This window comes from Mobula birostris, chromosome 30 (assembly GCF_030028105.1).
Source record: "Mobula birostris isolate sMobBir1 chromosome 30, sMobBir1.hap1, whole genome shotgun sequence".
NCBI classification, from domain to species: domain Eukaryota; kingdom Metazoa; phylum Chordata; class Chondrichthyes; order Myliobatiformes; family Myliobatidae; genus Mobula; species Mobula birostris.
Window position 1 is genome coordinate 28706267 of NC_092399.1, and position 16303 is coordinate 28722569.

Sequence of the window (16303 nt, forward strand, 5' to 3'; positions counted from 1 at the left end):
GACACCGAGTCTCCCGCTTATCATAGCGAGCAATGTTTACTGAACCACAATGACCAAACAAAAACCGAGCCAATAAAAAAGAAAGGTAACCCAGCACCCTTGCCTGCCTCCTGTACTTTTCCTATTTTATTTTGAGTTATAGGAACGCCATGTATCCAGTTGTACTAACAACCCATTCGGAAATGCCCCTTGCTGAAATCACTTTTTTAAAAAAATATTATAATAAAGACTGGCCCTCTGGTTCTCTCCGTCGGCCACCCCACACACAGGCCTCATCTTGCAAACACACTGCTTTCAACCAAGCAGTTTTTGTCGACATCTCGTCACGAATATAACTCGCAGGGAAGATCCAGTTGGATGCCTTTGTCAAACCTGAACGCCCCGGCCGTGCATTTGTATAACCTGTGCTCGTAGAGTCTGAATGCTGCTCAGGATTTGTTTCTGATGTTCAACACATGTAATCCCCAGGCTCATTACATCTCTGTGGAAGAAAATCAAACAGAATTTAGTGCTGGCTGCCCATGTGCTCGTGCCTATTACTGTTGCTGGGAAAGGGGACTTTACCAGGTGATTGAATGAAAAGGCCAGCTAAGTATAATGATCATACCAACATAATCAGCTTGTACTTGTTCCCTCTCCTGGTGGCATTTCGTCCATTAAATTACCTGCCACAACTTTCTTATTGAAATCTCTCACAAATGACCAAAGCTGAAAGATCAGAATCGACTCAAATCCCATCCCAAAAGACTGACGCTTAAAGGCTGTTAGTTGGTTGATGGCTTCAATTGAGATTGATGAGGCAACCCAGGCATTTAAGTGAGGTGGTAGGGGTGGGGGGAGAGTGGTCTGATATGTTCCATCAAGGTCAATCTGATTTGAATGAGATTTATTGCTAGTGATCACGTACTTCTTTCCTCCTGTTTTCAAATACTGTACTCCAAACCCTTAGTATTCCTTCATGAAATTTGTTCTTCCTAAAGTTCCATTCTCTCTAACTTATCATCCACCACTGAAGTTCCAACACTAGTGGACGTTCACAATAATGTTAGAAAGATTACTTTCTGGTTTTACCTGTCATTGGGACACATTGGGACACATCGTTAACAATCAACAATGTGAACAGTGATAACATTCTAAATCCCTCTCCACATATAGTCAGAGAGAGACACAATACAGATTTGGTCTCTTCACCTGACTGACTCCATGCCAATCATTGGTCATTTGTGCTAATCCAAGATTCTCGTAAACTCTTCCCGGATTTTTCCACCCTACAGAGCACCCAGAAGATGTGGATGTGATCACAGGAAGAATGTGCAAACTCCACAAAGACAGCACATGAGGTCAGTATCAAACTCAGGCCACCAGTGTGGTGAGGCACTGGCTCTAGTTGTGCCACAGTGTAATCAATCATCTTTGAAAAGCTTGGTGATCTGATAACCAGTTAGCATTCAACTTTAACTTCATGCAGGGTGATCTATACAGATAAATTGTTACTAACAGTGGAAGAATCAAGGCACTAGGGCAACCAGTCATTAATTTATAAAACTGTAAATGTTTTTAAATATCATGACACTGTTTGATAAATTACAAGTCTTTAACAAGAAACACAAGAGACTCTGTATATGCTGGAAAACGTGAGCAGCACACGCAACAGCTTCTTTCCAACTGTGATAAGACTGCTGAACGGATCCTGACCCAGATCTGGGCCGTACCCTCCAAATATCCGGACCTGCCTCTCGGTTTTTTTGCACTACCTTACTTTCCATTTTTCTATTTTCTATTCATGATTTATAATTTAAATTTTTAATATTTACTATCGATTTGTAATCCAGGGAGCAGGAAGCACAGAATCAAATATCACTGTGATGATTGTACGTTCCAGTATCAATCGTTTGGTGACAATAAAGTATAAAGTATAAAGTAAACTATAAGGTAAAATGCTCGGGAAAGCCAGCAGGTCTGGCAGCGTATATGGAAGGAAATATACAGTTGACATTTCAGGCCGAGACCTTCATCGAGAATCCTGACGAGGGGTCTTGGCCTGAAACATTAACTCTTTATTTCAAATCATACGTGCCCCCTGACCTGCTGAGTTCCTCCTGAACTTTATGTACTTGTTGTGTAAGAAGAACATAAGATATTTGTGTTTGAGTTAGGAGAAGAGAAAGATAAGAAATGTGGAGAGGAATAAATGGTAGAAGAGAGGCCACGATGAGGCTACACTCCCATTGGAGGAGCAACACCTCGGATTCAATTTGGTAGCCTCCAACCTGATGCAAGAACACTGAATTCTCGAACTTCCAGTAAGTTCTCCCCCTGCCACACTTCTTTCTTTTTCCATTCTCTATTCTGGCTGCACTCTTAACCATTCACCCTACCTGACCAACTCCTCCCTCTGATGCCTCTCCTCCTTCCCTTTCTTCCATGGTCCACTGTCCTTTCCTATCAGATCCCTTCTTCTTCAACCCTGTTCCTTCTCCATCTATCACCTCCAGCTTCTTACTTCAACCCACCTTCCCCCTCACCTGGTTTTACCTATCACCTGCCTGCCAGCTTGTACTCTTTCCCCCTTGCCCCACTTTCTTTTTCTGTCTTCTTCCCCCTTCTTTTCTAGTCCTGAAGAAGGGTCTCAGCCCGAAAGGTTGAATGTTTTTGCCTCTCCACAGATGCTCTCTGATCTGCTGATTCCATCCAGCATTTCGCGTGGGTTGCCCTGGATTTCCAGCATCTGCAGAATCTCTTGTGTTTAAAAAGTATGGAAATCATGAATTATATTTTCTTCAGCACCATTAGTGGGAGACTTTTGGCCACAAGGAAAGATTTGATAGACTTTTTTGTTTGTTTGGAAGGAGGAGATGTACAGTAAGTGGAGGCTTAAAATTATGGAAAGCTGGACAGGGAGGTTTGGGGCGATTTAATTATGTTAGCAGAATAACTGGAGGCCAGGATTTAAAGCTATTGATGGAACATTTAAAAGGAAGTTGAGCAGAATGTTGTTCAGTCAGTGTATTTTGGTGAGGTGACGGTATGGAGGAGGGGGGAAATGTTCTCCCTGCAAGGTACGTAAAGATAGAAAGTCTCATTCTATTAACTGAGGTTGAACAATTACATTGAAGTCCACAGTCCAATTATCAAAGTATGATGAGCTTACATTATTCCTTGCCATTTCAGACAACCATGAACCAAATGGATGTCTAAATGAACTATAAATGCAGGAAATTTGAAACCAAGTCAGAAAATGCCAGAAACATTCAGCAGATTCAGCAGATTATTTGGAAAGAGAAACAGAGTTAATGATTCAGGCCTGATGGCTCAAATAAGGGATTCTGACCTGCAACATGAACCCTGTTCCTCTTTTCACAGGGGCTGCCTGATCAGCTGAGATTTTCCAGTACTTTTTGGTTTTGCCACCACAGTAGCATAGCGGTTGGAGCAACGCTGACAGCTCGGGGCGTTGGAGTTCAGAGTTCAATTCTGGCCCTCTCCGTAAGCAGGTTTGTACTTTGCTTCCAGTGTGCGCGTAGGATTCCTCCGGGTGCTCTGGTCTCTTCCCACAGTTCACAGACAGTTAGTAGGTTAATTGGCCATCGTAAATTGTCCCATGATTAGGCAGGGGTTAAATCAGTGGGTTGCTGGAAGGCATGGCAAGAAGGGTTGGACGAGCCTGCTCCATGTTGTATTTCTCCAAATAAAGTAAGAATACTTGTTGGGTCCAATTACTTCCTTTTGCACCATACATTTACACAGATCTACGTATATTGCCCAGTTACAGTATGTGGAAGGAATCATAAGTTGGAGAGAAACAGCACAGGAGAAGCTGAATAGATTCAAAGGAATCAAAGAGTTCAAAGTCCATTTATTAAAATACATTTCAATTATACAACCTTCAGATTCATCAACTTACAGGCAGCCACAAAGCAAGAAACTTGAAAGAACCAAATTAAAAAAAAAGACCAACACCCAATGTGCAGAGGAAGAGAGGTAAAAAAAAAAAACACAAATCATGCAAACAGTAAAAGCAAGCAACAGCATTTCGAACCAAACTGAGTCCATGGATCCGAATCCCGAAGCAGCCAGAGTAGGCCCATAGCCTCGGTCTCAGTTCATCATATAGGGGGGACAAATCACTGCGAAGCTCACGGACACAAAGCACATAGCGGCTGGAGCAGTCTCACAGCCTCAGCCTCAGTGCCACGGAAGGTGGAGTAAAACATCATGGAGCAGAACCGGCTCGATAACTTGCCGTTTCAGTCCATCAGCCAGGCATTTAAAGTGTCCCAGCTCTGGGTTGTCCTCTGCATTCAGACCCGTTCCCACGACATGACGATATAGTCTAGGTCACCTTCCATAAGACCATAAGATAGGAGCAGCATTAGGCCATTTGGCCCATTGAGGCTGCTCCGCTGTTTCACAGTGGCTGATTTAATTTTCCTCTCAGTGCCAAACTCCTGCTCCTCCCTGTATCCCTTCATTCCTGACTGATCACAAAGACTCGACCTCCACAGCTTTCTGTGGCAAAGAATTCCACAGGTTCACCACTCTCTGGCTAAAGAAATTCCACCTCAGCTCCATTCTAAAAGGATGTGTCCTCTGGCCTTAGACGCACCCATCATCGAAAACATCCCGTCCATGGGCCTTTCACCATTCGATAGGTTTCAAAGATCACCCCTCATACTTCTGAATTCCAGTGAATATGGGTCTAGAGCCATCAAACGCTCTTCATGTAACAAGCCATTCAATACTGGAATCATTCTTGTGAAAATTCTTTGAACTCTCTCCAGTTTCAGCTCATCCTTCCCAAGATAAGGGGCCCAAACCTGCTCACAATACTCCAAGTGAGGCCTCACCAGTGCTTTATAAAGTCTGAGCATTACATCTTTGCTTTCACATTCTCGTCCTCTTGAAATGAATGCGAACATTGCATTTGCCTTCCTCACCACAGACTGAACCTGCAAATTAACCTCTCAGGAATCCTACAAAGGGAATCCCAAGTCCCATTGCACCTCAGTTTTTCATATTTTCTCTCCATTTAGAAAATAGTTAACCCTTTCATTTCTTCTACCAAAGTGCATGCCTATACACTTCCTGACACTATATTCCATCTGCCATTCTCCTAATCTGTCTAAGTCCTTCTGTAGCCTCTCTATTTCCTCAAAACTATCTGCCCCTCCACCTATCCTCATATCATCTGGAAATTTTGCAAGAAAGCGATCAATTTCATCATTCAAGTCATTGACACGTAACGTAAAAAGAATTTGTCCCAACGCAGACGCCTGTGGAACACCCCTAATAAGTCAACAGCCAACAGCAAAGGCTCCATTTATCCCCACCCTTTGCCTCCTGCCAACCAGCCACTGCTTTATGTATGCTAGAATCTTTCCTCTAATATCATGGGCTCATCGCTTGTAAGCAGTTTCATGTGGAGCCCCTTGTCAAAGGCCTTCTGAAAATCCAAGTGCACAACATCAACCGATTCCCTTTGTCTATCCAGCTTGTTCTGTCTTCAAAGAATTCTAATAGATTTGTCAGGCAAGATTTTCCCTTGAGAAAATCGTGCTGACTACAGCCTATTTTATAATGTGCCTCCAGGTACCCTGAGACCTCATTGTTAATAATCGACTCCAAGACCTTTCCGACCACTGGGGGTCAAACTAACTGGCCTATAATTTATATCCTTCTGCTTCTCTCCCTTCTTGAAGGGTAGAGTGACCATTTGCAATGTTCCAGTTTTCTGGAACAATTCCAGAATCTAGTGATTCTTGGAAGATCATTACTAATGCCCCACAATCTCTTCAGCCACTCTTTCAGAACTCTAGGGTGTAGACCATCTGGTCCAAGTGACTTATCCACCTTCAACCCGTTCAGTTTCCCAAGGACCTTCTCTCTATTTATGGCATGTAGTGTGTGGCAACTTCACACACTACATGCCCCCTGATACCTGGAACTTCCACCATACTGCTAATATCTTCCACAGTGAAGATTAATGCAAAATACTTATTCAGTTCATCCGCTATTTCATTGTTCCCCAATACTATCTCCCCAGCATTGATTCCCATTGGCCCAATATCCACTGTCGCCTCTCTTTTACACTTTATTAAGCTGAATGAAATTTTTGGTATCATCTTTAATATTATTGGCTAGCTTACTTTCATATTCCATTTTTATCTTCTTATTGACTTTTTTAGTTACATTCTGTTGGTTTTTAAAAGATTCCCAATATTTTTTCCTCTATTACATGCCCCCTCTGGCTCTTATGTTGGCTTTGACTTATTTTGTTAACCACGGTTGTGTCATCTTTCCTTTATAGTACTTCTTCCTCATTGGGATGTGTACATATCCTGTGCCTTCCAAATTGTTTCCAGAAATTTCAGCCATTGCTGCTCTACTGTCATCCCTGCCAGTGTTCTTTTCCAATCAATTCTGGCTAACTCCTCTCTCATACTTCTGTAATTCCCTTTACTCCACTGTAATATTGATACATCTGACTTCAGCTTCTCCTTCTCAAATTTCAGGGTGAATTCAATCATATTATGATCACTTGCTCCCAAATGTTCTTTTACCTTAAGGTCTCTGATCAATTCTGGTTCATTGCACAACACCCAATCCAGAATAGCTTTTCCCTAGTGGGCTCAACTATGAGCTGCTCTAAAAAGCCATCTCATATGCACTCTAGAAATTGCTCCTCTTGGAATTCAGCACCAACTTGATTTTCCCAGTCTAGCTGCATATTGAAATCACACATGACTATTGTAACATTGCCCTTATGGCATGCATTTTCTATTTCCTACTGTAACTTGTAGACCACATCTTTGCTACTGTTTGGGGTTCTGTGTATGTCCTGTCAGGGTCTTTATACTCTTGCAGTTCCTTAGCTCTATCCACAAAGATTCAACACCTTCTGATCCTATGTCACCTCTTTCTAATGATTTCATATTTTACCAACAGAGCAATGCAGCCCCCTCTGCCTTCCTGCCTGTACTCAACCTTTCCAAAATGCCGCGGTGCCTAGATGGATCAAACCTTGCTCCAAGTTTAGGTGGGCGCTCTCTGAAACAACTCCACTTCACTTGCTCTAACTTTGTTTCTGAAGTTTCAACTCCTCCACTTATCTCCAAATTCTCCTGGAACATGATTCGACCTCGCTCCAACTCCTGCATACCTCAACCCTCAGATATGCTTCACTTGGCTCTTCACTGTTTGCGGTGATCATTTACCACAATCTTCTACATAAAACATGTTATTAATAGAGTATTTACTCAAACTGCATGCTTTGAAAACCATCATTAAGCTGTCGCCCACCTTCAGTAGTGCCATCTTAAACCAGAAGCAAAAGGGAGGAAGGAATCAATGCTGATGGGAGAGGATCAGCAGTGGAGAACAGCCTCAGGTGGAACACAGGCTTCATGAAACAAATGGCCAGTTTCTGTGCTGCGGCAGAATGTAATTTCTTGCAATTAGTAGGCTTCATTCTTCATAAAGTTTTATTTTAATTGACTCCCATTGCAATCTTGTCTCAAAAATTATCATTCAACATTTATTGATTTAAATGGTCAATTAATGGGTCATGTCTGGATGATTTGACTTTGGTTTGCAAGTATCCTTTCATTCTGTTAATGTGCTAAACTACTGGATGTACAGAGGTGGTTTTAAAACACTCAGAGGCTGTTTGGGAAACTGCCTTAATGGAGGATGTCATGGTTTGTCAATAGACGCCAAGGCCAAACTGCCATTAAAGCCAGCAGCCATGCCTGCGGGTTTTGGCATCAGCCTACCTACGACTGTTGAGACCTGGCCCCTGTGGGTTTCAGGAAGCCAAGTGCAGACCTGTGCCATCTGTTAGACGCCTGGCTGGGGCAGCCAACCTTATTGCTGTGGCAATCAAGGTCACGTCCTCCTTTAGCGTTACTGCTTCCTTGCATTCGATCTCAGGGGTTATAGGTCGAGCTAGTACCACATCAAGCAGCTCAGTTCGGCAGGGCCCTTTTCCTTTGAACAGCAACAGTTAGATAGGTTTTTCCACAAGCACTGCATCCTAGTTCAGTTCTGCAGGGAATTCATTCTTTGGCTATAAGATACTGCGCACCACATAGGACTTTTCTAATAACGTTACGAATGAGGCTCTTAATAAGGTAAGTCACTAGTGTCTTATTGTCTAAGTAACAACATGAAATTGATTTTAAAAATGAACAATTGCCTTTTACCTGCTTTCAAATCTCAGCTTTTTATGTAAATTCATCATAACTATGAGTTAATAAATCTTAATAAGTTTTCAGAACATCGCTAAACCTAGGAGATGTAAAGTCTAGTGAGGCAAGGTTCATATGCATAACAACCAAAAATTTGCATACTTCACACACAGAACATTCACACCTCTCAGTGGTGATTTGTATTACAAGGAGGCTTCAATGATCAAAGAATATTTGCAAGCTATTTCGCGGTAAAAATATCCAAATTGTGTGCCAGAACACTACAAAATAACGCCTATTCAAATTATAGCTTGAAATAGCACTGTACCACCAAGGTATCACTAGCTATAAATAATATTATGAAGCTAGCTTGCGCTAAGATTATATTTTGAATGTGATATTATGGCTGTTTTGTTGATAATACCGGAGTAATATGTTAAAATTTTCTGGTTTGACTTTATGCGGAGAAAATACGAGACCATTTCTGAACCTGATTTCCTATAGGTAAGCAGTAACCAATATCCTTGCCTCTCCTCGGGTTGGCTAGTGCTGTTTGGGAGTATTTAAACTAATTTGGCAGCGGGTGGGAACTGCAGTGATAATGCTGAAGATGAGGTAGCTGGTTCACAAACAGATGCAACATGTGGTGAGGGAGAGGCTGTTGATGGGGCAAAATTGCAGTCAACATGATAAGTTGCAACGTAAAAGGTAGACAGAACCAAAAAAGGTGAATACAGGACTGAAGGTGTCATATTTGAATACACACTGTATACACAATAAGGTAGATAAACTTCTAGCACAGTTACAGGATGGCTTGTATAAAGTTGCAGGCCTCACTGAACCATGACTGAAAGAAGATTTAAGTTGGGAGCTTGAAGTCCAATGATACCGATTGTATCGAAAGAACAGACAGGAAGCCAGAGGGCGGGTGGGCTTTGCTCTGATGGTAAAAACTGAAATCAGATCATTAGAAAGCGGTGACAAGGGGTTAGAAGGTGCTGAATCATTGTGGACAGAGCTAAGTGTTGGCGCGTGGCCAAGTGGTTAAGGCGTTCGTCTAGTGATTTGAAGTTCACTAGTTCGAGCCTTGGCTCAGGCAGCGTGTGTGTCCTTGAGCAAGGCATTTAACCACACATTGCTCTGCGACGACACTGGTGCCAAGCTGTATGGGTCCTAATGCCCTTTGCTTGGACAACATCAGTGGGATGGAGAGGGGAGACTTGCAGCATGGGCAACTGCTGGTCTTCCATACAACCTTGCCCAGGCCTGCACCCTGGAAAACTTCCAAGGCGCAAATCCATGATCTCATGAGACTAACGGATGCCTTTAAAAAAAAGAACTAAGTAACTGTAAGAATAAAAAGACCCTGATGGGAGTTGAAACAGTAGTAAGGATAAAATCTACAAATTACAATGGGAGATAGAAAATGCATGCCAAAAAGGCAATGTTACAATAGTTATGGGGGTTTTCAATTTGCAGGTAGATTGGGAAACTCAGTTTAGTGCTGAATATGAAGAGGGGGAGTTCTTAAAATGCCTACAAGATGGCTTTTTAGAGCAGCTCATGGTTGAGCCCACTAGCGGATCAGCTTTTATGGATTGGATCTTGTGTAAGGAATTTGAATTTGTTAGAGAGCTTAAGGTAAGAGAACCTGAAGGGGAAAGTGATCATAACATGATTGAATTCCCCCTGAAATATGAGAAGGAGAAGTTAATGTTGGCCAGAATTGATTGCAAAAGAACACTGGCAGGGATGATGGTAGAACAGTAATGGCTGGAATTTCTGGAAACAATTCAAAAGCTACAGAATATATACATACTAAAGAGGAAGACATATTCTAAAGGAAAAATGACACAACTGTGGCTAACAAGAGAAGTCAAAGCCAACATAAGTGCTAAAGAGCGGGCATATTATAAAGAAAATATTAGTGGGAATTTAGAGGATTAGGAAGCTTCTAAAAACCAACAGAAGGCAACTAAGAAAAGTCATTAAGAGGAGAAGATGAAATATAAAAGTAAAATAGCCAAAAAATATTAAAGAGGACACCAAAAGTTTCTTCAGACACCTAAAGTGTAAAAGAGAGGCAAGAGTGGATATCGGACCACTGGAAAACGATATTGGAGAGGTAGTAATGGGGGACAAGGAAATGGTGGATGTACTGAATCAGTATTTTGCATCTGGCTTCACTGAGGAAGATACTAGCAGTATGGTGGAGGTTCGAAGTATCAGGGGTCATGAAGTGTGAGAAGTTAACATTTCTAGAGAGAAGGTTCTTGGCAAACTGCAAGGTCTGAAGATAGATAAATCACCTGGACCAGCTGGTGTACAAACCAGGGTTCTGAAAGAGGTGGCTAAAGAGATTGTGGTGGCATTAGTAATGAACTTTCAAAGAATCACTAGATCTGCAATGGTTCTGGAACACAGGAAATTTACAAGTGTCAGTCCACTCTTCAAGAAGAGAGAGAAGCAGAAGAAAGGAAACTATAGTCCTGTTAGTCTGACCTCAGTGGATGGGAAGATGTTGGAGTTGATTATTAAGGATGAGGTCTCAGGTTGCTTGGACAGATTTAGTAAAATAGGCTGATGTCAGCACGGTTTCCTCAACGGAAAATCTTGTCTGACAAATCTGTTGGAATTCTTTGAAGAAATATCACGCAGGATAGACAAAGGAGAATCGGAGTCGGAGACAAATGTGATTTCGGAGTCCTTGTGCAGGATTCTCTAAAGGTTAATTTGTAGGTGGAGTCTGCGGTGAGGAACAGAAGTGCAATGTTAGCATTCATTTCAAGAGAACTAGAATATACAAGTAGGATGTAATACTGAGACTTTATAAAGCACTGACGAGGCCTCACTTGGAATATTTTAAGCAGTTTTGGGCCCCTTATCCTAGAAAGGATATGCTGAAACTGAAGTGGGTTCAAAGGAGTTTCACAAAAATGATTCCGGGACTGAATGGCTTGTCATATGAAGCGGGTTTAATGGCTCTGGACCTGTATTCACTGGAATTCGGAAGAATGAGAGGTGACCTATTCGAATGGTAAAAGGCCTTGACAGAGTGGATGCTGAAGGGATGTTTCCTATGGTGCGAGGTTCTAACACCAGACAACACAGCCTCAGAACTCAGGGATTTCCTTTCAGAACAGAGATGAGGAATTTCTTTAGCCGGAGAGTGTTGAATGTATGGAAGTATTTGCCACAGGCAGCTATGGAGGCCAAGCCTCTATGTATATTTAAGGCAGAGGTTGATAGATTCTTGATTGGTCAGGGCATGAAGGGATATGGGGAGGGGGCAGGTGATTGAGGCTGAGAGGAAAATCGGAACAACCATGATGAAATGGTGGATCAGTCCCAGTGGATCAAATGGCCTAATTCTGCTCCCATATCTTATAGTGGTTTTATAATATAATTAACTGCCAGATGTGCTGTCCTCTAAAATCTGAATAAAAATGTCACAGTATGGTGACGTGAAGAGCAGTCAAAGCCTTCAGAGTCATGCACCAGGTAGTGTATACACTGCAAGTCAGAAATGCTAACTGAATAAGAGACTGATAACACAAACTAAAATCTCACTGTATGTAGGAGTGGGCATTTAGCTCGGATGGGGTTGGGACGAACTACTCAACAGATCTGGTGAACCTGCTGTCTCTCTGTGCTGTACTGGCCTAAAAGTATGTAGTGCTTACATTATGCCATTCTCAAATTGCAGAGCAAGTAGGTGTACAAAGAGTGACAATCATTAGGGGTTGGCTTGGTAGTGTATGAGTTAGTGTAACACTGTTATAGCATCAGCAACCAGGTTCAATTCTGCTGCTGTCTGTAAAGAGTTTGTACACTCTCCCCGTGACCGCATGGCATCTGGTTTGCTCCCACATTTCAAAGGTGTACAGGGAGTTAGGTTAATTGATCACATGGGTGAAATTGGGTGTTGCAGGCTGATTGGGTTGGCAAGGCCGACACTTCTAAATAATATCTTCACTTAGAGCTCTCAGGAGAGGGACGGGCAGCTTGCTGATCATGAGGCTTACTCATCTATGCCCTGAACTGAGGCTGCAGCCTGCAACTAAAAGGCTCTTGGATTGGCTGTGACTGGCTTCGTGGCTGTAAACTCATCTTTGTGAACTTCAGTTCTGGATGATATTTGCTTACTTTTATTGTTTGCACAATTTGTTTTTTTTCTCTCTCTGCATACTGGGTGTTTGACAGTCTTTCTGTAATGTGTTCTACTGGGTTTCTTTAGTCAAGGACTTCTGGTCTGTGTCCAATGCTCCTTTGGTCAACATCTTCTGGATAGATTATGAAACCATATATTTCACTTCTTTTACGTCTTTTACATTTGTTCCTCAACTTGAATGTGACTCTGGAACTGTTGAAGGCTGTGATTTTGCAGTTTGGAGATCGTTTCCAGCACTCTGCAGTCTTCATGAGGTTTTCAGGAGACAGAGGCAGTGTGTGCAAACCTCATGAAGGGAAGGCTGAAAGCTTATGTTCAACCCTATTTCACTGATTAAAGCTTCCTTTGTTTACCGATTAAAACGTTGAGGGAGATAGAGACATCGAGGCAAATGTGGAAGGTAAGTGCCAGCTGCCTGCTTATCGTTTGCTGGTGGGATTGCTCTGCTATCGGAGGGGGGAGACTGCCATTTGATTGCTGGGAGACCACTCTGCTGCTGGAGAGGGAAGACTGCCTTTTGATCGCTGGTGGGATTGCTCTGCTATGGAGAGGAGAGGCTGCCTTTTGACCTCTGGTGGGATTGCTTTGCTACGGAAAGGGAAGAATGCCTTTTGATCTCTGGTGGGATTGCTTTGCTATGGAGAGGGAAAGGCTGCCTTTTGATCGCTGGTGGGATCGCTCTGCTATGGAGAGGGAAGGCTGCCTTTTGATCGCTGGTGGGATTGCTCTGCTCCGGAGAGGGAAAGGCCTGCTGCTGTGCCTGGACTACGTTACCTAGCTTTTCTGCATTTTGAATATGGACTTGGACTATTGACATTCTTTTTCAGATGTGGTCTTTTTATATTCTTTGCTTTTCGCTTGATCTTTCTGATTTTTATGTGCAGGGGAGGGGATTTGTTGGAGGGGGGGGATCGACGTGCCTGTTCCATTTTGTTCATTTTCTTTGTACGGGGAGAAGGGGATTTGGGGGTTAATGATCGTGCTGCCGTTCTTTTCTTTCTTGGGTTTTGTGGCTATCTGGAGAAGAACAATTTCAGAGTTCTATACTTTGATAATAAATGAACCTTTGAACTTTTGCTTTGTGGCTGCCTGTAAGGTTGTACATAGTATACATGCTTTGATAACAAATGTACTTTGAAATTCTTAATTACTCTACAATCACTGAAGATGTTCGTGGAAAGTGTTCAACTTACAGGCAAACTCCCAAACTTTTAAACAGGCACATGGATGTTAGAAATATAGAAGGCTTTGTAGGAGGGAAGGTTAGATTGATCTGATAGTAGATAAAAAGGTCAGTATAACACCATGGACCGAAGGGCCTGTGCAGTGCCTTAGTGTATTATGTTTTATGTTTACAGCTTCAAACCGTGGAGTGGAGAAGGCAGATTTGATTAGAAGAATGAAGTCCACATCATCTCCTATGTAGATCGAAAAGTATTTTGGGCATATACATAAATAAGTTTCAAACACAAGGAATATGTTGCACAGGTTGAGTCACACTATACACTTGCACACTCACACCAATGAGGAAATACACAGGCGGATGACAGAGTCACTTACTGCACTGTCATTCTTGCGACGGACTCCAGGTAACAGTACCCTGCAGCGGTGAAGTTGTCTTTATACCTGCTCATCTCAATGGCTTCTAGCCACTCTCCCACCGAGTCAAAGCATGGGAATGCTGCAAAGTTTTGGTCCATGAGGGGAATATGCAAGTTTTGAGGTCTGCTGGTCAAAACAAAAGAGGTGAGATCAATAATGAATCCCTGTAATAGAGAGGAGAGTTTTTCAGTGGTCCCTGAACATTGCAAAGAGGATAGTGCAATAATTTCTGCCATTTGTAACTCTTCCATTCCCAGCAGTGTTGCTTGTAGGTTCTGGTTTAAAATATTCCATCATCTACTGTCCTATTTTGCCTCCACTTATGATCTCCTGGCCTCTGTAGCTATTTTCGCTCGTTCCTCCTCCATCTGCCTCCTCACCTGGATTCAACTTACCACTTGCCATCTCTTGCACCACACCTGACTATCTTCCCTCAGAATGTAGGTCAAGATCAAAGGTTCCCAACCTTTGTTAATGGTCAGGTTCCATGGCACAAATAAGGTTGGGAACCCCTGGTCTAGATGATGAGTACCAACCTGAACTACTGACTCTCCATTTCCCTCCACAGATACAAGCTAATTTGCTGAGATCTTCCAGTATCTTGTTTGCTGCTTTAAGTCAACAACGTGGTTATGTTAAACACAAGAGATTCTGCAGATGCCAGGAATTCAGAGCAACACACGGAATGCTGGAGGAACTCAGCAGGTCAGGTAGAATTTATGGAGGGGAATAAACAGTCCACACTAAGGTAGGAGGAAAACAGAGGACCAGGAGAAACCCATGCGGTCACAGGAAGAATGCGCAAACTTCACAGAGACAAGGTCAGAAGGGAACATGTTTGCTGGGGATGTGAGACAGTTGTTCTATCTGCAGCACCTTCAATTTGAACGCCACAAACACTCAACTGGTTCGCTAATGGCCTTCCGGGGGGAATCTGCCAACCACCCCAGGACTGGCCCGTATAAGGGCTGAGACCCTTATTTGCTTTATGTGGTTACGTTGCTGGGGTGGTAATTATCTCGCCTAATAAGCCTGAAAAAGAAAAAGAGATCACTCAAATGAAGCCTAAATTTTAAACTTGCAAAAGTTTGGAAATTTAAAAAATATACATGCAGATTCTTTGCTTTGGTTACATTGATGACTCCAGCTGAAAATTAGTCCCATTTTAAAAAAATGTTCTGCAATTGTACATTGGTCACACAGAAAATCTGCACTGATCCACTCAATTGGGAAATATCCTAAAATGTAATTTGGAAGAAATTTGCTTCAGAAGAAATATTTCATGATATATTAAAAGTGATGGCTTGTTAACGTTTGATTAACACCGTTCAAGATGGGATTATTGCAAAATGATAAGCGTTTTATACCAGAGCAGGAATCCACCATCTGTGAGAAATCCTATTTTAATATATATTCAAGTAAAATGGACCTATTTTCGGGTTAGAATGTGGTGCAGTCATCTGCTCTAAGCAACTGCAAGATAAAATATTCAATTTTTAAAAATTAAATAACTATACTGAAAAACTCCCCTTTTCTTTAATGCCTCCTCAATTTAATGAGTGCAAACTGCAGAAGCCAAAAGAGAATAATTTATTCTGAGGTGCTTAGACAATGCCATGAACAAGCTAGCTTCTGATGTGGCCCAAAAGTTATCGCAAAGACCCTGAAACCTCAAGCTTTGTTAAAGACAATAAGCACCTACAATTTGGTGAGCTTTTGAGTTGCTTATGCTGATACGAGGGGAATCATACAAAAGAAAAGTAACCACAAACTCTCAAACACGAGGAAATCTGCAGACGCTGGAATTTCAAGCAACATACATAAAAGTTGCTGGCGAACACAGCTGGCCAGGCAGCATCTCTAGGAAGAGGTTAGTCCTCTTTCAGTTAGTCCTGACGAAGGGTCCCGGCCCAAAATGTCGACTGTACCTCTTCGTAGAGATGATGCCTAACAAACTCCCAAATCAGTTTTTGTCAAAGTGTCAGCAACCTATTTCAAATATTTCCTCAGGACACGGGACGTTCGGCCTATTGAGTCGAAGCTTAATTTTAAAGTAATTCCATCAATCCGTTCCCACCTATTTTGTCAAATATGCTTATGAACATTACATTGACTCTCCTGCCAAAAGCATGCACACTGGAGACAATCTACACTACTTAGAACATGGGTGGAAATGGAGGACCAGGAGAAACCCACGCAATCATAGGGGGACCATGCAAACTTCACACTGGCAAGGCCAGAAGTTAACCTGTTTGCTGGAGGTGTGAGCCAGTTGCTCTTCCTGCAGCACCTTCGACTTGAATACCTCAAACACACAACTGGTTCACTAATAGCCAAGCTCCTG

At 42.4% G+C, this 16303-nt stretch overlaps 1 protein-coding gene across 1 annotated transcript in view; it reads right to left on the reverse strand.

Moving 5' to 3' along the window:
• Window positions 1-366: 366 nt before the first annotated feature.
• The window catches only part of LOC140190419 (ephrin type-A receptor 7-like), an 827081-nt gene continuing 811144 nt past the window's right edge, over window positions 367-16303 (reverse strand). Inside the window, exons 16-17 of the mRNA XM_072246980.1 lie at window positions 13918-14085; window positions 367-481 (exon numbers count right to left, since the gene is read on the reverse strand). Coding sequence (XP_072103081.1) covers window positions 367-481; window positions 13918-14085 — 283 coding nt within the window. The remainder of the gene's footprint in view (window positions 482-13917; window positions 14086-16303) is intronic.